Source organism: Melopsittacus undulatus, chromosome 12 (genome assembly GCF_012275295.1).
Source record: "Melopsittacus undulatus isolate bMelUnd1 chromosome 12, bMelUnd1.mat.Z, whole genome shotgun sequence".
In the NCBI taxonomy this organism is placed as follows: Eukaryota; Metazoa; Chordata; class Aves; order Psittaciformes; family Psittaculidae; genus Melopsittacus; species Melopsittacus undulatus.
The window spans coordinates 5,278,095-5,300,540 of record NC_047538.1 but is presented as its reverse complement, the minus strand read 5'-3'; the positions used below and the strand labels follow the sequence as shown (position 1 = coordinate 5,300,540).

Sequence of the window (22,446 nt, the reverse complement as noted above, 5' to 3'; positions counted from 1 at the left end):
CAGCAGCAAAGTGGTATATCATGCGCTCGTGGAGAGATTCACAGTTGCCTTACAACAGTTGCTTTATTTTGCTGGTTTTCCAATAATGAAAAGCTCTGCTGTATATAGAGAAATGACTGGAAGCTCAGATTTAGTTTAAGGCATCACAAACCTCATGATATTTAAGCAAAATGAAATTGCTTTTAACTGCAGATAATGGTTAAATCAACAATGGCTTAAACAATTCAATGAGAAAACCAGACCATCACCTGCTCTTCTCAGTAAGCACTATGGAAGTTACTACAAAACTGTCTGGAAAGCTACAAAATATGAATGGCTATGAAGGTGCATCTTACATTTGATCCCATCTTCCTCAGCATGAGTAGGACTCGCACTTTCTGCTGAATATACATCTCCTCCGGACTCTTTCCGGGGACGCCCTCACGGTTCATTCCCCTCCTGCCAGCTCCTGGATTTCCTGAAGGGAAAAAGATCAGGAAAGGACAAACTCTAGTAGGTAATGGGTAATAACAGGAATAAGAGGCAAGGCTTAATTGCCAAGGTACCTATTTTTCACCATTGGGCAGAGCACTTAATAGGCTGGAGAATTAAGGAATCACATGCTTCAATCAGAGGAACCCTTAAAAATGTTAACAGCTAAATCGGGCCTTACATATGCAACTCAAAGAGGCCAATGCTCGCATCCCTGCGAGCTCATTGTTTGTTGTTACACCTACTCTGCACAAGTAGAAGAAGATAATTCTAACAACTAGATGAAAGCAGCACCCTGAGAGGAGCCTGTGGTTTTGGTTTTTTCCCATAAATAAGCACAACCAGCATGACAACACGATGGCTGAATGCCCAGCCATCAAGACTGCAACAGCTAAATAAATGCTGATAGAATCAAGTGACTCTTTCTCCTCTTTTTTCTTTTTTCCTTTTTATATCATATAGAAAAGGTCACTGCACTTTTGTAGAAGTTACTAGAATGTATTAAGTGGCTTTGGAGAGAAAGAAGAGCTGAGAGGAGCAGGGATGGAGTAGAGTTTATATCCTTCTTGTACCACTGAAAAGCTGAAGTTTTGGCTTTCATTTTAATAGAAAGTAATTACATTATGGCATAAACAGACTATGCTATCTAAATTCTATAGCACAGAACATGATTATACTTTGCTGTCTGAGCATCTGGTAATTATTTAAGTTCTACAGTAAGGTGTTTACCATGATAAAATAAAAAAGTTCAGGCAATCTCTTCAGATACTATTAAAAACTAGTTTGGATACATGTTTATTAAGTTAACAATAGTAAAAAACTTAGCTTCAAATTCAGAAAATAATGGTGCTTCAAATGATCCATTAGTTCAGCAGTGTAACAAACCGAATTAACCTCTTAGAAGTAATGTGTGTTGGGAGAAATATAACCCTGCTGAGGAATCTGCTGATGGAAGTATAAGCCAGCCACCCTTCCACTACACACAGCTCAGAGAAGTGTCTCCAGAACAGGTCTCCCATTCGTTTTCATTCACAGAACTGGTCCTACATTAAGCTATAAATTTGCTTTCCTGAACCTCAGTAAGGTAAATAAGGGAACACACTACATGAGACATGCTTAGTGAAGACTATCACAGCAGGCTCAAACACACTCATGTTTCCCATGTTATGTCTTCCTGTAGTCATTACCAACCTCTCCCCTCACTTTATTTTCATTATTACTTTTAAAGGAAAGTCATCTGGGTGTGGAAACAGTTTAAAATTACACATAGGCCCTCCTGAGTGAGTCACAAGTAATGCAAACTTCAGTAGCAGCTGCTGGGATAGGCTTTGCCACCCACATTACTTAGCATGAAGATAACAGAAGCAAAAAGTGGAGAAAGATATATCACCAGTCCTCCTCAAGTAAGTTTCCAGTGGGAAGATCTGAATTATGCTGATTTGCTACAGATGGCTCTGCTTGGAAACTTGCAGCCTGTAAATGTGCAAGGTGGTCATATTTTTTTTGCTACCATCAGCAAACTGCTTTCTGAAGGGGGAATAAAATGATCCCATATTTTTGTGCAGTGTCAACTCAAATAAGCAGACTGGATGATGTTACTAAGCATATACTCCACAGTGCAATTTACTGAGCGCTATTGACAGGCAATGTCAATAGTTAAGAACAAAATAAGGCAGCAAGCAAGAGATTAAAGTTATGTGCATCCAGAGAGTGATAAAGCAATAAATGTTTATCAAGATACCAAGTTAAGTCTGAAAGGTCTGACAGGTTCTTAATATTATACTAATACATACTTTTTTCCTTAATTTAATTTCTCTAGATAGTGCCTTGAAGAGGGTAAGTGCTGCAAAATAGCCAAAGAAATCAATTGAGACAAGAAAAAGCACAACAGCAAAGAACATGAAATGTGATATTTCACCTATTATTCAAAAATGGAACAAATTATATGGGCTATCTATCAATAGGTGGCACCAAACACAAGCACCAAGAAAGTGCCATGGCTGCCCCATGCCAGCATTCCCGTACACACCAATTACAAGAGATTTGTGGCTTATACATGTCATTATTCATTGTTCCCCATCAGAATAGTCTTCCTGTTTATTAATCCTATTAATAATCCCATCTAGCCTCCCTCTTCTAAAGCAGCTGAGATGGATTTAACATTATTTAACAGGAAGGCTAAAAATACTAAAGCCTGCCCATTCAGCAAATGCTTCACAAAGTGAGTAAGCAACTATGGAGGGAAAAAAGTCCTCAATACAGCTCAAGAGCTATGTGTAAAGAGGTTAATTTAAGATTACAGAGCAACAGCACTTTGCTCTTCATTCTCTTCACAATTATTTTAAGCAATAGCCTCAGCTACCACAGCTTTTCCTACTTGATGATATTAAAGTAGAAAGACAAAATTCTTAAGACAGCATTGAGACCCCAGCATGAAAATCTTTAACATATCTCTGCTCCTTTTCCATAAAACATGGTTTAGGATGACACCACCACCCATCACTAACTTTCCAGGGTTCCTCTATGCCCAGGAGACAGCACAGACCAGCTTTACAAATGAAGGACTGAGAAATCTTATCAAAGTCCTTATCAACTCTCCCTTTCAATGAAAGCAACACATATACGCTATACATGATGAAACATGAATTAAGCAGTATTTCCCTAACCCTACAATTCTTTCTGGCACACAGATGAAATCATTCTTCCCCCATCCCCAACCAATAAAACATTCATTTCCCTGCCAACATACCTGCTTCTAAAAACCACACAAGATCAGATAAGCCCCGTGTTCTGTCCTGATTAATGATCCCAGATGGAAAAAACGAGGAAACTGCCCTGTGAAAACAAATGAGCAAAGCGTTACAGAAATACACAAAGCTGCAACCCAGAAAGATCCTTCTTCATTCAATCCACTTTGAGTCACAGTCTCCTTTAGAGCAGGGTCTAGCCACAATTCATTACACTGTAGGCTTATCTGGACACTGCAGACCCTTTTTATTTTTAAAGAAAAAGTTTTTTAAAGGTTAAGTCATTCTTCAGGTGCAAGATTTACACCCTGACCATACCAATGACATTCTCAATCGCTTGAGAACTGAATGCAGTCAAGCTTTGCATTTTTTACAAAGCTTTCAGCATAAAACCCCACTCCTTGGCAAAAGCAGTAAATGCTGTGACATGTAATGTCTTCTGGTACAAAATAATTTAAAAGACAGGCTCAGCTCACCAAAGATTTGAGGCAAAAGAGGCAGAAATGTAAAGCATGCTGAGTTTGACCAAAATTGCTGGTTTCAACTATGCATATGTTATCTGAAGACAGCAATTACCAAGCCTGGCACTTGAAAGCTGGGTTGGAAAACCCCTTGTGCAGAATCCTTCAGACCAATCTCACTGTTCAGTCCCCAACAGCTAAAAGTTTGAGACTTTATTTGGTTCAGACACATTTCAGAACATACTTCACAACTGACACTGGGTATCAGGGCATGGTAAGAATTCCTAACTCTTCCTATCCATCACATGAGCCTCTAAGACAAGCAGCTCAATCTCAAAAATTAAGTAACAGTTCCAACCCTCTGGAATGTGCAATGAAATACCAAGTGCCTGCTACTCAGGACAGCATCACAGCTAGAACTGTATCATTAATAGTCTAAGTTGCTGTACTTAATTGTTTCTGATCAGAGAAGATATATATATATATATTTATATATACACACATACATCTGCACCATATGTTAATGAAGTCCAGCTTAAATTTAGTGAACATCCTCTGGAGTGGGTTTTCTGTGGTCAACAAGAGAAGGCAGATCCAGACTAACACAATTTCTTTCATGGCTGTTTATCACCCTATGCAGATGTCATTACTAGCAGGGAAACAAGACAGGAGTAGCTGGAGCTACTCAACTGTTCTGTACACAGGTTCATCGGAGAAATGCTGAATCCAAAATACCTGCTGGCTTCACCCATAGGCACTCTACGGTGTCTCTTACTAACAAGTGCTGGAAGCAGCTGAGCTTTATCAATGGCTTAAAGGCATCATTTCACCTCTCCAGGGGGGAAAAACTGCCTGCTCTGGCAGGATTATTTAAGCCTTACCCCACTAATTAGTTCCGACTGTTCCTGCCCTCTAAATATGCAATGTAGTCCCAAGAAAAATCATCTACAGCACTGACAACAGGACCATTTGCAGTAACTAATTGCTGTTCTCATTTCGCTGGACTTCAAAGACACCCAGCACCACCACCACTGTACAAATACCACACAACTGCGGGAGCTCCTTCCTAATGAAAAGGACCAGGGCATGGGAAATATCCACTTCTGAGATGCATCTCTGTCCTACTGACAGATAGTTAAAAGTCCCCATGCATCCCCCAAATTGCAAATAACAGCAATATATGTAGTTATTATATTTAACACCAAATACAAAGGAAAAAGGGAAGATCAAATGTTTTCCTAACATTGTAAATTCAGAAGAATCCAGCTGAGAAGTGAAACAGCCACCACAAGCCATTTTCCAGCCAGAAGGCTTCTATCAGGGACAATTCCACTTGCAAGCAAAGCCTAGTCCTCTACAAGGCAGCAGCAGCAGCACTCAGAACACTCTTTGTCCCACCCATGTGGTTGCCTCCAGCTCAGCCCACCTCACCACTGCTACAGCAAATACATGGGTAGAACATCAAGCTTGCGCACCAGAACTTCTCTGCTTAACCACAGGGCACATCCTCTGAGTAACAAGTGCCTTCACTGCTAAAAGCTTCAAAAATTACTGGAGTAAATACATAAATAATCAGGTTTCATTACTTTTTCTTAGAAGTATAAGAGCAAAATCAGACCTGGTGACCAGACCAAAGCCACACAAAGGTTCTCCTACCAACTTGGTCCTATCCAAACAGCAGGTTCACACTTCCAACATTTCCAACTCCACATCGACATTTCCACATTCATCTCTAACAAATCCCAAGAAATAAGATCTAAAAATATTTTGCAACTGTGTATTTTGGGGGTGGGAGGGAAGAGGTGCAAAATATGAGAAACAGTTCAGCAGGACAGCTGAGGAGCAGCTGAATCACAACTAGCCCAAGTTCTGCTCAGTCTTAATCAGTTAGACTGCTCAGCCACAGTCAGTTCTATGGCTGCTCCATCCCTGGCAGTGTTCAAGGGCAGGTTGGACACAGGGGCTTGGAGCAAGCTGCTCCAGTGGAAGGTGTCCCTGCCTGTGACAGAGGTTGGAGCTGGATGAGCTTTAAGGCCCTTTCCAACACAAGAATCCCAATCGATCCATGACACAGTGACCCATCCTTAAAGCATTTTCCAGGTCAGATAATTGTCTGCCTCACTTGCAATTACTAGCTCTGAATTCTGCTTCTTTCCTCACCTATATCCAGATTCTATTCCTGCAAGGTCAGAAAGCTGTTTATCTTGCTTACCTTCAGATCCAGTTCTTTGTCTCAATCTCAACCAGTGGTGACTGGTTTGTTTAGTCTATAAATGTTGCAGGACTCAGGTCACTTCAGTTACCACTTCATCCTCACACAAGCCTCACCACACCAACCAGCACTTCCACCATGGAAGGCAACATGCAGATTTCCCCATGGTCATGAGGTCCTGTCACAGCTTAATTCATACCATGTGCTCGCACGAGGAGGGTAAAAAATAACTAAAGACTTTTCAACTTCAGTGCCACTAAAATACAACAACATAAAAACATTTCTCAAACTTACAATCAAAACTCTTCTCACCCCAATGGGCTTGAATTCCCAGCCAGGATTTAAAACAGATAAAAACCATGCAAGGTCCTTTACCTTGGAACTGAAATGAGAACTGTTCTAAGCACAAAGTCTGCAGTTTCAAATCCATCCTTAACCTTCTTTCCTAAGTAATTCTACTTCCTTATAAGGGTTTATATTTAGGTCAGAGATTGCCACAAAGATTATTTTTTAACATACAGAAAAACTTAAAGCAGTGAAGTAATATTAATAAGGTCAGAGATGTCCACATTTGAGATGGAAAAAGGTCAAAGCCTTAACCTTTGGATCTATTACTTAAGAGATCACGCTGCTTCCCCAGACATGGCTTGGTAAAGGAGTTCTAAAGCTAAAATGTAAGGCACACTAATTGAACAGAAACATTGAAACTGAAAGAGAGTAGATTTAGGTTGGATATAAAGCAGAAGCTCTTCCCTGTGAGGGTGCTGAGGCGCTGGCACAGGGTGCCCAGAGAAGCTGTGGCTGCCCCATCCCTGGCAGTGCTCAAGGCCAGGTTGGACACAGGGGCTTGGAGCAGCTGCTCCAGTGGAAGGGGTCCCCATAGCAGGGGTTGGAACTGGATGAGCTTTAAGGTCCCTTCAACAGAAACCAGTCTGGGATTCTGTGATATGTTTTTAAAGTGTAACTGGATTACAACAGCATAAGGAAACTGAACCAGCATCAGGATGCAACAGGTCAAGTGCAGGATGCTGCAGTTGGTGTCAGCTGATGAGCGAAGATAAAAACATCCCACATACATCACAAACAAACTTTTACCGACAGCACTAATGAACCCCAGTGTTTCTAGTTAAAAAACAGTTAATAAATTCTTGCCAGATGTATTATATTGCATATGAGAAAAAACATTCCCTGAAAGGGCACATTTCAATTTGTATTTTTCATCACAAAAAGCCAGACAGGGAGATAGAAAACCAAGAATCACTATGTACTGGACTGAAGGGATCCCCACCGCTCTAACAGACCTAACTGGAAAGCTGTTCATCCAGAAAAACAAGTAGCCAAAACCACTCAAAAGCCCAGTTACATGTTCACTAAGCAAAGAAATACCTGAGTCTCAGTAGAATTTCTGGTAATCATTACCAGCACTGAAGGAAGAGATGCCAAAGGCTGATGAAACCATACAGAATGCCCTGTTCTCTCAGGTCTGGAACTGGTCTCTCCAGGTAAAGATGAGGCAGATGTGCAAAGCCAACAGGAAAGTTTGGGCTGCCAACACCTTATCTATTTGGTAGCTCAGCATGGTTCTACTCTGCAGTGCCATTATTCAAATGCTTTCTCATGAAAAAGACTAATCTGTGCATCTCAAAAACTGCTTTTTGTCTGAAATTATTACGTTCTTTACTAAACTGTATTAAAAGACTAAATCCTGCAAGCTTGTCCTGCTGCATCTCACACGCTGCAAATGGACATAACTGGGTCACCTAATTTTCCCTGTTTGGCAGGAATAAGGAATGAAATTTAGTTCTCATTAATTTTTAATATGATTCACAAGACAGAATAATAAATGAGAAAGATCTATATATTACAGCCAAAACAGCCAGCCCAGCCTTACCAAAGCAGTAAACCTGAGTTTAAAAACATTCCCTCCCATTCCCAAGCAGTAAACTTGGGAAGCTGGTCAGTAAACAAATGGGAAAGCTGTCCTGTCTTACAGCACTTGGTGCCCCTGAGGCTGCAGAAGGGCTGGTGAGGATCACAGGAATGCCTTCTGCTTTGCAAGGCCCAACATGTGGACTGGGCAGAGCCAAGCATGCCTGACATTCCCATCCCCATCCCTGTTTGTCTGCCTACCAACCCATCTCCTTAGCTGCAGAAAGAGTATGTGCAATCCTGTCCTCTTGGAAAGGAAAAATGGAAGTACCACCTTCATGCAAAACACTGTGGACTGAAATTACTTTCTAGCAAGGTTTTAAGTTAGATGTATCTGCATCTTCTGGTTCCAAACCCACATCAACACTGACAAAGCAAAGTAGAAGGGGATGAAGTATTTTAGAGATGCTTCCCTACCTCTCTATACTGTTCTGGTCCTGAAAATTTCATCATGAAAATTCAATATAATTCTTCCTAAAAAACAATCTGAAAGACCATACCATCTTTCTCTTCAATTATTGACCCTGGATACAATGGTATGTAATGAAAAAATACTGCTTTTGCAGTTATCTCCCCTCCCCTTTGTTTTCCTAATTCAATTTAGAACACTGGCTACTGTGTTTTGACATTAAAGAAAACCCAGACAGGATAAATCTCTGCTCAGACTCAGTTTAACTCATCTGTTTCACACACAGATGGAAACAGCTCCTAAGGAAACTCAAATTCACCAGCAAGAACTGTTCTGTCTGAATACTTTCAGCAAGGAGGGTTACAACACATCACAACTGAAATTACAGATTTGTAACTGTGTATTTACTTCACTTCCACCTATACTTTCATGACTTCAAAACCTGGAAGGGCTCCTCTGGTGGACAATGCCACAGATGGGTTCATTATAAGGACCTTTTAAATTACTCTGACTCTTCCACATCACCCCTTTAAAACAAAGCAACAAAACCCCCAAAACCCAACAAAACCTACAAAAAATGTCACATCCCAAGAGAAGAAGAATAAAAGACACTAAAAAATGCTATGTTTGTGCATTTTGCATAAGGGAAACTACTTAAGCATCCCACTGAATGTTAAAGACATGCTTATTTAATGCAATGAGAGAACAACACAAGCTTTTCTTCCTTCAGATTACATATTCCCAACACTCTGTATCAGCAAAATTCCTAACATCCCCATTTTACTGGTATGGGAAAATAAAACCCAAAACAAAGGGAAGCTGAGGAATTCACACAGTGTAAATTAAGGGGGGAAGCAGTAAGCTGTCAGTAAATGTAGTATTTTACATATTCAATCTTAATAATTTAGGCTACTTCTGGCAGCCATCTGGCAAGCTCTTTAAAATGCAAGTCATAGCTGACTACCTCTTTAATATCTTGTATCATTTCCAGTTATAGCCAAAAGAAATCCAACAGGAGTTAGTCCAGCTTCCTTTTTTTCCCCCTTTAATCTGCCTAGTTCTGTTTAAGGCAGCTAAAAACCTCAATTAATGGGATAGGATTATAAAAGCTCAGATAAGGAGTTATGGTGAATAAAACCAATCGCTGCAGGTTTCCTTTGCACTACACAAATTGAGTTAACAGCCAGCATGAAAATGTCCCTTTGACTCTATGATATCATTATTCAAGGTTAAGCTATTAGCCTCCACAGTCACATTATTGAGTACTTCAGTGGTTAAAGCACGGTCATACTGGGAAGCTTGTAAGTGCAAGGGGATGCTGCACCTTTAAGCCTTGTTAATTTTCAAATGACACTTTACAGAGAACAGCCAGAGCCCTCAAAACCTTCCAGGCTGGAGCCTGAATCCTGAAGGCAGGAACCAGAGCCTGCAAAATCCTGCTGCAAATTTTCCTCTAATTCAGTCTGACTCATGACCTCCAGTCACAGGCAGCTGGAGACTGGGTTAATTCCTATCTCCAGAGAGATATGACAATGAATTCTCAACAGCTACCTATTTATAGGTGAAGAGTAAGAGTCAAACTATTAAACACTGATTTTTTTCCTTTGTTTCTATGTTCAGTGCTGTCTTTCAGCTGACTTGAGAACATGAACCTCAGGGTGGGAGTTTGGTGCATTTACAGCTGGAATTCCAGTGGTAGGTTCACATCTCTTACATGTGAGATTTAGATTTTTAACAAAAGGAGTACAGTCCTTCCTCTTGAGGAAGGTCAGGAAACAGACCCAAATCTGCCAGTTAGACATAAAAATCTATAAAAACAAACGAGGGGTTTTCTTTTTCCAGTGCTGTATCACCTTTCAGAGCTTCAAAGAGGCCTTAAAAAGCAGTAATGAAGTGCATTCAAAAAAGATTCCCAATATATTTAAACAGTTCTTAAGCTACCTGTAAAAAAAACCCCAAATCCTACCATTATAATCACAATTTTTATGGAACTAATGCTTGCCTTCTGACCTTTAGGCACACACAAACCAGTTTTGTTTGGGGGTTTGTTTAGCTGTACCACAGCAGCAGCCTCTCAAAGGAAAGACATCTACCACATCTCAGAGTTAAAAGAGGCAGCAAAGGTTTTTAGGTAGTTCACGTCAGTCAGCTTGAAGCCTCTGAAATTAAATGTAGTAACAGCAATAAAACCTTAAAAAAGACTTTAAGGTACTCACACTTCAAAGCTGAATTTGTCAGAAAACCTTCAAAAAGTGACAACCATGAACTACAGCAGTTTATACACAAATTCTACCCCAGTCAAAGAAACGACTCTAGAAGAGATTACAATAGAATAATGTTACAATACTTTACTCAAGATGGTCTTCAAGAGCTGGATTGATGAGGTCTGCGCTCGTCCCGGTCACCAGGATCTTTCAAGGAAGCTCATGCATCTCTTCCCCTATTTATAATAAAGCTACAAATCTAACCAGGAAAGCAGGCACTAATGATAGATAGCCAATGGTTTTAATACCAGGTATCCCACACCAAAGAATTACAGCTGTAAAATGAGGTGTTACGCATCCCTCAGCCAAACAAAGTGTACGGCAATGCTTTCTGTAATGTTCTATAAATACTCTCTCTTTTCAGAAGCAGACATAAACTTGAGATGCTTTTACTCGTTCTTCAGAAATTAGCTTTATCTTCATAGTTGATTTGAACTTGAAGAGTAAACCAGTGAAAAAATGGAGCAACAATAAGAGTTATTTTATCACCAGTTTACAAGAATCAACAAAGCCTTTTCAATATACCTATCCCATTTTATATGGTATGTTACACACATTGTACAAACATGTACCTATATAACACCTCCACCTATGTAGTATCATATTTTGGACTATTAATTATTGACACCAATGACAGAGCCTCCTGCAGCACGTCTGTTCTATGATCATTACAGAAACTGAAGCAAGGCCAATGCACAAACATGTAAGAGGAAGATTGAGACCATTAATTGTGGTCACTTCATCTTCTTGTGATGTCAATCAGCTTTATGATCATGTTTTTTCACAGAAGCTCTGCAAGAAGTGGTAACGCTGGGTCATAATCCTCTGAAGATTTACAGATTATCAGCATTAACTGGGTTTTACTGGAGACTGCCATTTATATTACAGAAACTAAACTCAACAGGCTAAAAAACAATACATGGGACACCCTACACTCATGCAGCATCAACACTGATAAAAATTAGCTGACTGTAGAAGCAAGAAATTGGCTCAGTCTTCATAATGAACCTAAAACAAGCCTACCATGCCCACACAACAGAGTACAATGTCAAAACTGATGCAAGTATGTGGATATGCCCAAGGTGCAGGCTGTTTTTCTGCCACCTTCAGTAATTCTCAAGCAGCTTGAAATGGAACAGAAACATGCAGGGAGAAGCAGACACTCAGAATTACCAGCAGTGCTAATGGAGAAGCACATCAATGTTTGGTATGTTTCGAACTAAACAGTTTCATTAATACTATTAATGAAATAGTACTTCATTTGTATTCGGGGTTTTGAAATTAACCTGCTTTGAAATTAAACTATGTCTATAGTGCAAAAATTTGATGTTTCAATCAACTTTAACAGGGTAAGAGGCACTATTAACCTATCATAAACCATTACAGAACAGTCTAAAATCCAAACAGGCAGAATTCCAGTAAGTATCTGTAAGTTGTTAAAACAACAATAACATTCAATTTCAATTCATAAGCAAGCAGTAAAAGCCTCCAAAACCCCAGCAGCTTCATACTTGGGCCTGTGGTCTAGTGACCAAATTCTCAGCAGCTCAAGCATGCTTCATTGTTTGATTTATCCAGAAGTGGCAGAGCAATGCCTACCAAAAGGACTTATTTCCACTATTCCACTCACTGGAGCACCACAATATATACGTTTACAAGGCTCTCCTTGGTACTCATCAGCATAGTGTCTTTCTACAGATGCCTGGCATATTAAACATAGCTTTCAATTTAAAACGTGATCTACGCTGCCTTGTAATTTATCCTGACATCTGAACATCATTAATGTCAGATTACAAGCATTTTACACTGGAAATGCCTACAGATCTTTCATAGTTGAGAGATTATGGCTAACTAAGGGTTTTTAAGCAATTAAAACATGAGCTGTTATTAGGTTGGTGACTACTTAGCATTTTAATGTTTTGCAATACTGTATCAAAGTGGAGTGTTAGGACCAGAGACTCTTAGATTAATAGTTCTTGACTACCAAAATTGCCCAACCACTGGACAACAACATTAAATATTGTTCTGGCCTATACATCAATAAAATTTGCAGGACAATGTGATACATACATCCCTTGTGACACCTACTTATCTTGCCTCTTTAGGCAAACAGTAATAAGAATTCTCCTGGGCTGGTTTGCCCATGGATGCTCTGCATAAGCAAGAATGCAGAGAAGAGGTTTTGGGTCAGAATCAATGTATGGATTAATTTTCAAACCATTTGAAGAGGTATTTTATTAACAGTTGCTGCTGAAAGTTGAACTAAGAATTACTGGCTATTTGTCTAATGTATTCCTTGATCATCTTTTCTGCACTAAACACAATTCAAAACCTTTCTGATTGATCAGCATCACTAATATTACAGGGACAAGAGGCCCCTACTCCTAGGACCTTCTCCTACTATCCAAGTAGTATTCAAGGCTACTACTCCTTGGGAACTTTCCTCAACAGTACTTCACAAACTGGTCTTAAATAGCCCTTTTAATCACATGTGCAAAACGACGCCAGCTCCTCTCTTCAATGAAGGACTTATTAAAACCAGAAAGCGCAAGGAGTGTTGGTACTTTTTTAGGTCACCAGCCAAGATCATGCTGCAAAGATATCTGATGGCAACAGGAGGAAGGAAAAAGAAATCCTTGTCAGTTTTAAGAGAAGACCTTTAATGTTCACAAGTTTAAAACAAATTCCTAATTAAACACCAGTTTTACCACAGATATTTTGATTTACTAGAGATTTTTCTTGTTGAAGTGGGATTACAAGGAAGGAAATCTTGCCTTCAAGAGGCTTCCTATTTCTCAGGAAAAAGGATGCAATTTCCTTCCTCCCTAACCACAATTCTGAATGTTACCTTAATTATATTAGCCTTGAACTGTGACATAAACCTGTACGGGGTCATTAGTTTGACAGCAGAAATCTCCCCTTAGCACTATTGTACAAACACATACCCATGGCCTGGAGAGCAAGAAACTACCTACGACAGGGGATTTTTAGGGGTTATATCAAGTCCCAGTCAGTGCTGGGACTCACAAATCTCAGAGTATGCTGAAAACTGGAAGAATCAAAGGCAAGACTGAGAGCGCACACATGTTAAAGGCAACCAAGCTGAGCTGCATGGAAAACCATGTGGAATTGTGTGGCAAGCTTGATTTATTCAGAGATGAACGCTAATGAAGTTAAATACTTAAAACTGATTGTTTCAAGACCTCCTATATACACAAAAATGGATGCATTTACAGGCTAAATGGCAATCACTCCCCTAAGACTGGGAGCAGCATGCAGATGAAACAATATGTATTTTGATTAAACAAAGCCCAACATATACCAATAACAACAAGGGCTGTTAAGCCCAGAGACCATCAACAATGCTCAACACAAGGCTGATCCTTCCACAAGTTAGAACTACTGCAGGAGTCCAGACCACTTCAGAAAGTTTCCATGAGCGGGCTTGCATGCAATCACCACCAACTGAAGGCAGAATGGAAAGAGAATTACTGGGGCTGCAGGCAGATTTCTGCACTTCCCAAACCATGAGTACATTTACAGTACAACTTTATTGTGTTTCGTTTCTCAACAGAAAGGATTTTGTAGTAGCCAGGTCGAAAAGTGCAGCTACCAGGAAAAGAACAATGAAATGGGCATACTAAAAACAAGGTGCCAAAACTGTATTTCCCCTCCATGCCTAAGTACACATATAGAAAGTTATGTTTAAAACACAGTTTGTAAGAGGTAGAGAACTACGAATCATGACAGCAAAACATGAAGAAACCCACTGCAACCGGTTTTATGTGCATAGTGAAAGGTTTATTTTGCAGTCCCCTGAAGCTGCTGACCAATTTTCAGTGACAGAAGTTCTGTTTAAAAATCCTGATGTTTCTGACCTTTGAAGTTCAGCAACCTTTCACAAATTCCACATAAACCAATGAGTATTATTTGGCATCTACTGACATTCCTGAAAAAGGCAGCTAAGCAGATCTGAATGCTCCTATTTTTCTCCATTTGGCATCAACTCTTAAGGTTAACTATATTTTAAGTGTGCTATGGCTGATCATTTTTGCATAAACATTCAGTTAACTGTGTTTACCTTGAAGTCTGATATTGCCTCCCCTAACCAACCAAGGAAGCTGTCAGTTTTCCATATAAAATCCAGCACACTTGAACTTGGGGAACTGTTAAAATTACATTAGTGTAGCAACAGGCACCAAAGACCACCACAGTTACACCAACCCCTTCCACCAGTAGATTACCTTCAACTCTTTCAGTATTTATGTTGCTTCTTTACAGAAACTCTGCTGCCAAAATGTAGGTCACATTTCCTTTAAGGGAACATGGTTTAGTACATACATACTTATTTAAAGCTCAATGAAATTAATTAAAAGCTCCTCACTGACTTCAATGTGTACTGAATCAGGACCTGGATGAGTTCAGAGGCAAACCAATTACACTTTAATTAAACATCCTCACATTCTTGTGAAGCAGTCAACTAATTTTATAGAAGGATAAACTGAGTCAGAAAGTTTCACAGCTTGGTCATGATCATAAGCAGAGCTCTCTAATGCAAGGTGTCCGTGCCTGTGACGGGGTCTGGAACTAGATGGTCTTTAAGGTGCCTTCCAACCCAAACCATCCCATGATTCTATGGCTGATTACATAAGTTGCTTCTTTGTTATCTACCTTTGTAGCACAGAGAAAATAGACTTTCTGTAATTCTTGGTCTGCATATTGCAATAACATAAATAGTTTAAATGTTTAGGGTTTTTTTTCATGGCAGTTTATGTCCAGATGAGATTTTTATGCTGGAGAGGGACAAGGGAGTGGGGGTGGGGGGTTGTTTGCTTTTAAAATAGCAGTAATAACTATGATATATCTATCTTGTTATATTTTTAAAGAAAAATAGGCTTGGCAGATTTGATATTCTATAAAACCTTGAAAACACAGATTAATATCCAAGAAGTCTGATTACACTTCCTAAATTCAGACTGACATTTAAACCATCCATGAGCACTAGCACATTCTGTCACAGCATCAGTAGGCAGCAGGAACAAGCAATTACCTTTCCTTGGTTTTTTCTTACATAATGCTTTCCCAACACCAAGTCTGAAAATAAACACCAGAGTCAGAAGTATTCTCCTTATTCAATTACCAGCTAACGTTTTGGGGTTGTTTTTCTGATCTTTGGTTTCTTCTCACCTATTAACACTCCACAGTTTTGCCCATTCTGGTCTATCTGCTCTCTTACGCCAATCGAAGTTCATGGACAGGCTCTTTGCAGGGAAATAGAACTGTCAGTCTCATCCATTCTCACAGATGTAATAGCAGCAGCAACTAAATTAAATGAAGTTTGGTTGTAAATAGTTTTTAGTAATTTAAAACCTATTTATGTATCATTTCAGTCACATACTCAGAAGGATGTGGAGTAGGTGACAAAATGTTTTCATTCCAAAACCTGACATTTTAGTGTACATCAGCATCAAAACAGAAATATCTTCTGGGACTATTCACATACTTGCAGGCATGCTATAGCTTTAGTGGTATTAAATTGATATTATACTGGTGGTTCATTAATAAGATTCTATACTACACCATACTGGTGGGATACTCTGTAAGTACCACACTGGTAGTTTAAATGAAGAACATGACTGCCCATCTTTACCATCATGGCTATTAACACATTTGGAAACATAACAGAAAAAGTAATTTACTCTGACTTTCTGAAAATGGAATTATAACCACCTTCTAGAACATCAACATTCGGTGTATTCCTTAGGATTACAACTTTTCCAATTAAAAACCATAGTATCAGGTTCAATCCCTTCTGCACTGTGTACCCAGTGCTGTCACAGATGCATTTCAGCATAAAATCCTATCTGATGACAGCCTGCAATAAAAAGAAATGTAGTTTTGTACCTGCAAGTATAGATATATTTCTGAAGATAGCAAATCCTTCTTCTCTGGGAAAAACTCTACTGAAAGTTCCTCCAAGCATATCCAGCAGCAGCCTCCAAAAGCCTCTCTGCATGCACAGCGCTTGGAGGCATTACTTATGCTTAGAACTAGGTCAGATGCTCAGGAAGGATGCTTTGTAGTCAACAAACTTAGGAATTGAGTACTTACTAAAAATCATAAATGTTTATGTTAGTTACAGACAACAAACATTCTGGAGAAGAAAAAACTTATATTAAACCACTAAAAATAGACCCACTCCACACTAAATGTTTCCTAGGCAGAGCATCAACTTTTAACATCAGTTTCACCATACCAGCCACATTCAGATGTGTAATAAAGCTTTAACTTGCCCGTATGCAACTGTAGGATGCTTTTAGCAATAGATGTCTATCACAGTCAGTGTCTGCAATTACAAAACCTAGGTTTTGTTCCAGTTCACTTTTGGTTCTACTCAAAAAATGACACAAATTGTTTTGGAACCTCTCTGTCCTCTTGCAAAGTAAATTGCTCTAAAACCCTAGATGGGGAAGAAGGAAAAAGGCAGAGGATGGAAGGGAGTAGAAACATTAGAGCATGTATCAACAGAACACAGGGGAATGGCTTTAAGCTGACAGAGGTGGGACTGAGATGAGATCTTAGCCAGAAGCTCTTCCCTGTGTGGGTGCTGAGGCTCCAGCACAGGCTGCCCAGAGAAGCTGTGGCTGCCTCATCCCTGGCAGTGTTCAAGGCCAGGTTGGACACAGGGGCTTGGACCAAGCTGCTCCAGTGGCAGGTGTGGCAGGGGGTTGGAACTGGATGAGTTTAACAGTCCCTTCCAACCCAAACCATTTTATGACTTATGAAACCAATACACCTACAGATTTCCCATAAAACTGGAATTCAGAACATGGTTTCTGTGCAGTCCTAATAGGCACCATTACTGTGTTGTATTGTCTAGTAAAATGTATGAGTATCAACCAATTCCTGTTAAGACAACAGGCAGAAGCTTCAATTCTTACTGTGAGCAAATCTTCTTTCCCCACACTCCTACACCGCTTGTGCAGCACATGGAGCTTCTGTACTTAACTGCAACCAGGCATTCAGGCAAAGGGCAACAGCGGTCCCCCCAGCACCTATTTATTACAATGATTTATCAGGCTCTGGGAAGATTTTCCTGGTGAAGATTTCAGTATCTTCCCACTTGGATATCAGAGAGTCCTGCACTTTTATGTCCTCTATAACCTGTCATAACTATGGTCACAATGCTTAAAATGAGCTAAGAGAACAACTGCTGCTTTGAAGTGATTTTGGGCAAGCTGTAAAACTTCAGCCAACCAATTCTCAGCTAACTTGTTCAAAACAGCCTTCACTCTTGCATTCATTCAATCCCATACGCTTCCTTGTAGACTTACGCTGCTCTGATGCACACATCAATTAAGAGCATGCAAACCCATTTACCAACCAACAGTTGTCAAACATGCTGAAGCAGCGGGTTATTTCTACCAAGATGCCAGAGGCACGGTAAAAGATGACACTTATTCAGCTAATGGCACAGAGGAGCAACTCCAATGTACCTGAAGTACACCTGCCACCATCTGCCAGCCGAATCTGTTTGTCAAGGGAAACAGCAGTTTTTAGATTGATAAGAAAAATACGTCTGCATTTAAAAATAGTAATGTGCTGCTTTGTGTATGTCCCCTCACCTTGAATACCTGCAGGTACAAAATGAACCCACTGAAGTACATCATCCAGTCTCACTTTCCACTCTTTAGGTAGCATTTCTCCTTCAGCAAGCTATTTCAGATCACACATCAGGTCCAAAAATACTGAGGGCAAAAGACATTCACAGCTTGCGAAATCAGCAGCCAACAAAAACTAACCATAAAATCTTGAGTTTGTAAATGTATTTAAACATTATGGTCTTAAAATACTCCATGGACATGCTTACCACCATACTGTAGCCAACTCGGATCAGAAAACCCAACAAGCATACCTATCTGGCCTCCAATGCCTGTTGTTTTTGGAGTTTGGTGAGTTTTTTTCTAAACCACCACATCTGCAGAATGTCTTGCTCTCATCTCACAGAGCATCAAAGCAGATTTTGTTCAATGTGTCAAGATGAAGAACAGTCAAATAAAAGATGATATACAACAGAGCAAAACATTCTTTTCTTGAGGAGAGAGCAAATGCAAGTCTGAAAGTCAAATGTACCCTGATAAATTACATCTGGCTGTTAATCAGGAACTGGGATCATCTCACATCTACTTCTGGAGTACCAATGTATTCTGATTTGGAAAATGCTGCTGTTCCTCTCTCCACTATCTCTCTAAGAGAAACCTAACTGTGGCGTGCCAAGAAATGCTGTCTCTCTTTACAATAAATTATGGAGCTCTGCTTCAGAGGCTCTAGAAGCACGGGTTTTAGCCAAGGTGGAGATTACCTCCCAGTGAAGCCCTCTGTTCAATACCGGCCGAGATGTATTTCTCCTGCCCAGCACCACACACTTTCCGTACCACAACCCGGTGCTGCCCTGAGCCGGGGCGTCCCGAAATTGTGTTTTATTGCCTGCGGACGTGACACCTTCGAACCCGACGGTTCCTGCGCACCTTAAGCAGCTTTAACGTGGGGATGACTTCACCTGCCACAAAAATGCAGCCATTGCTGGGGTGGGACACGGCCGCCGTGGAACAGGGTGCCACATGACGTAAGAGACGATGCCAGAAAATTAAGCAGGCACCTCCTGTACCTGTGCTGCGAGGCCACGGCCTGCCAGCGACCACGGCCAGCGGGCCCCGGGGAGGTCAGGGGCCGCGGCCCCGACCCGGACCGCGGAGGAGACTCGAGAGCCGGCCCCGGCGGGGCGGCGGAGGGGAGGCGGAGAGGCCCGGGGTCGGCGGAGCAGCGCCCCGGCCAGGGCGAGCGCCTTTGTTCCCGGCCGGGTGCCGCGCACAAAGGGCAGCCGCGCTCACCTGCGTGCGGGGCCGGGCCGGCCCCGGCGGTCCTGCGGCACGGGCGGCGGCAGCCGGGCGCGCTGAACGCGGGCGGGCGGCGAGCAGAGCGGAGCGGAGCGGCCGCCTCCTCCGTCGTGACTCACCGCGGCGGCCCGAGGCGGGACGGAGGGCGGGCGGGCGGAGGGAGGGAGGTGCCTGGGCGGCTCCGGGGGAGGGACCCGTCGGGTCCCGGCGCCCAGGGCAGCGGCAGCGCCGCAGGCACCACCCGCCGCCGGCCGGGAGGAAGGGGCGGGGCGGAGGCTCCCGGGGGGGGGCGGTAACTCCGTGCCAAGGGGCGGGGCCTGGAGCGGACGCGCCGCGCCCAGACGGGAGCCCCAACGGGAGCGCGGTGACACCCAGGGTGCCGGTGGGGGGCACGCAGCCCCGATCCGGTGCTAGCCATGTACTTACCTGAAGGAGCGTCCCTTGGATCGGCTCTGAGTGACTCGGTGCCGAGCGGAGCCGGGATCTCACGCTGCCCCCTCCAGCCGTCCTGGTCCACGGGCAAGGCCGGGGAGTGCAACCGCTCCGGTAGTGCCGTGTGTGATAAATCACAGCATCGTTAACACGGGTTACACCTCCACTTCTCAATGATAATATGCTAAGAAAGCTAAAGACACTGAGAAATCCAGTGTAGCTTAACTCAGTCTAACTCAGCAAACACTGAAAATACCATCTTGTGAAAGGACCTCCAACTAGGTTGAGTGTCCATCTGGGCATTCAAGCACTCTAATCCTTCCCTAGGTAGCCTGAAGCAGAGTAAAGTCAGAGCAAACACAGAGGAATTAAGAAAATAAGGCCACTAAAGGTCCATCACCCCCTGCTCCATCACTCATCTGGATTTTGGTTTCTCAACTCAGCTTAACAGTTATCACTGCTCAGTAACAGTGCATTGGTGGGTGAGCAAGGCAGGTATAAAATTCCTGAAGCTAAAAATGCTTTGTGTACTGTTATTTAGTAAAATGCATCTGTTTCCCACTCAGTATTTAACTTAATTGCATAAAACAAGTCACAGTAATGCAGTAGGTGGCACTTCCTTTAACAGCTTGCTGCTTAATGACATCAAAGCTGTGTGCCACTGAAATCCACACCCCACTGCCAGCTAATGAGGGTCTTAACATGAAAGCCTCTGCAAAGAGCAAACCCAAGCTGCCAACAGGAACAGGAATAGTGCAAATGTGCTGGGATCCGAGATCACTAGCACATACCCACAGCACAGCAGGCAGTAATGATTATTAATTATTTAAGAAAAGAACATAAGAGCACAAGCAGAAGCTGAAAAAAATATGCAGAAGTGTTGCTCTGGGATCCTCCAGTTGGATTACTGTTAATTAGCACAGTACATGAGGCTGAGGGAAAGATCTAAAAGCATCTTATGCTAGTAGGAACATATAATTAAGCCATCATTTGCATCTTTGCAATAGTATGAGTTTTGTTACTGATAACATCATGGGCAAAACACTATTTTATGACTAAATATTGTCTAGTTCCCCTGTTCTCATTTAGCTGACTGCACAGCAGTGTAATGCAATCTTACACAGCATCGATTTAACATCCTGCATTTATTTAGAAAGGGGTTTAGCAGAGAGAGATATTAAAGCCTTCCTTTCTTAAAACACTGAGTCTAAATCAACTTCTCTCTCAGCATAGTCTGGTCCATGAAGTTTACCAAGATGTCATCTTGATTGATGGCTAAACATCTGGCTGTTACAGCAGTCACTTGTACCATTGTAAGACGTGATGGTTGTGCAAGAGACCTTGTAATTCCTAGTTCCACAACTGATCTAGAATATTGTTTGTGCCTCATGGGATGCACAGACCTTCACAAAGTAAACAGAAGATACAAGTGCACTGCACTTGATCAAATCTACTCTCTTACTAATTCTCACACTACTTGCCTCAACCACAAAATGGGAAGAATACAGCTTATCAGCTGGGGAATGTTAGCAAGCATAATTATCTAAAGGTTAAGTCTTTCTAAGGTTTTTACAAGTATTGCATAAATATTGGGTGTTATTTTATACAAATTTAACAGATTAAATGGATTTTTCTTTTCAATCTTCTGTTTAATGAGGCTGCTGGCTGTTCTAGTAAGCCAAAACTTCCAAAACCTCCTCTGAATCCCTGCTTCACTTACAAAAGTTCTCTCAACTCACTCTGTCTTTCTCTGATCTCCAATTCTTTATCAGCTCGGTAATTCATATAGGATTCCTCCACAGTACAGCTGTTTTCATTCTCCAAGTCCCTCTCTATATTTGTTGGCATTGCTCTCTCATTAAGGGCTTCCAGGGACATCTGTACAGAGAGGCTCTGCTTTCATTATCCATCTGATTTAACTGCACTCAATGAAAGCTCTTTCCCTGGAAGATGTGTTTGGTACCCAACGAGGGAAGTGGTTCTAGTTTGGAATCTTTTATGTTTCAGACTTAGTCTGACAAGCCCAATCCATCAAAATGATGCTTTTATGCCAAAACAGCACAGTGTTGCCTGAAAATTAAATGCAGTTCAACCAAAAGACTCTTTGCATACTTGGCACTACAATAAATGACAGAGGGTTACGAGAGCCAGCTGAAATTTCCATGACTGCTGGTGAGCACAACTTGCACAAAGTATAGTAGAAAAGTAAAGCTGCCTTAGTTATGATATTTAATGTTTCTACAGACTGTGTAGTGAGGAGGTATGCAGAGATATTTTAGAGGGATGGACAAAAAAGCTCTTTAGTGTAAAAAAAAAAAAGGCTATGACAATCTCTTTTTTTGTTAATCCAAGCTTAGTTGTACAGTAAGAAACCTTCTGAGCTGCAGGTTTTATTCAAAACCAGAACTGCTCCCATATTAAATTTGGTATTAATGAAGTTGCAAAGCACACACTTTTACAACAACACTATAGAACTTCTTTTCAATCTCCATCTTACAAGGATATTAACTGGACAATCAAAAGAAAAGCTATTTACCCAGACATTAATACTTCTGTCCACAGGATCTGCAGGTGGCTCTGTCTGATGGTTTTCAGTACATCTGCGATTATTACTGACCCAGTTT

At 41.3% G+C, this 22,446-nt stretch overlaps 1 protein-coding gene across 4 annotated transcripts in view; it reads right to left on the bottom strand.

Moving 5' to 3' along the window:
• Nucleotides 1-19,935, bottom strand: part of CTNNBIP1 (catenin beta interacting protein 1) — a 32,877-nt gene extending 12,942 nt beyond the window's left edge. The window contains exons 1-3 of one of the 4 annotated variants that reach the window (XM_031044279.2): nucleotides 19,817-19,935; nucleotides 3,221-3,306; nucleotides 336-457 (exon numbers count right to left, since the gene is read on the bottom strand). In XM_031044279.2, the coding sequence (XP_030900139.1) occupies nucleotides 336-431 (96 nt within the window). In that variant the 5' untranslated portion in view covers nucleotides 432-457; nucleotides 3,221-3,306; nucleotides 19,817-19,935. Of the gene's footprint in view, nucleotides 1-335; nucleotides 458-3,220; nucleotides 3,307-10,576; nucleotides 10,676-19,384; nucleotides 19,443-19,816 lie in introns of those variants that run through there. The other 3 variants (XM_031044277.2, XM_031044278.2, XM_005143654.3) reach the window with 3 other exon arrangements.
• Between the last annotated feature and the right edge of the window lie 2,511 nt (nucleotides 19,936-22,446).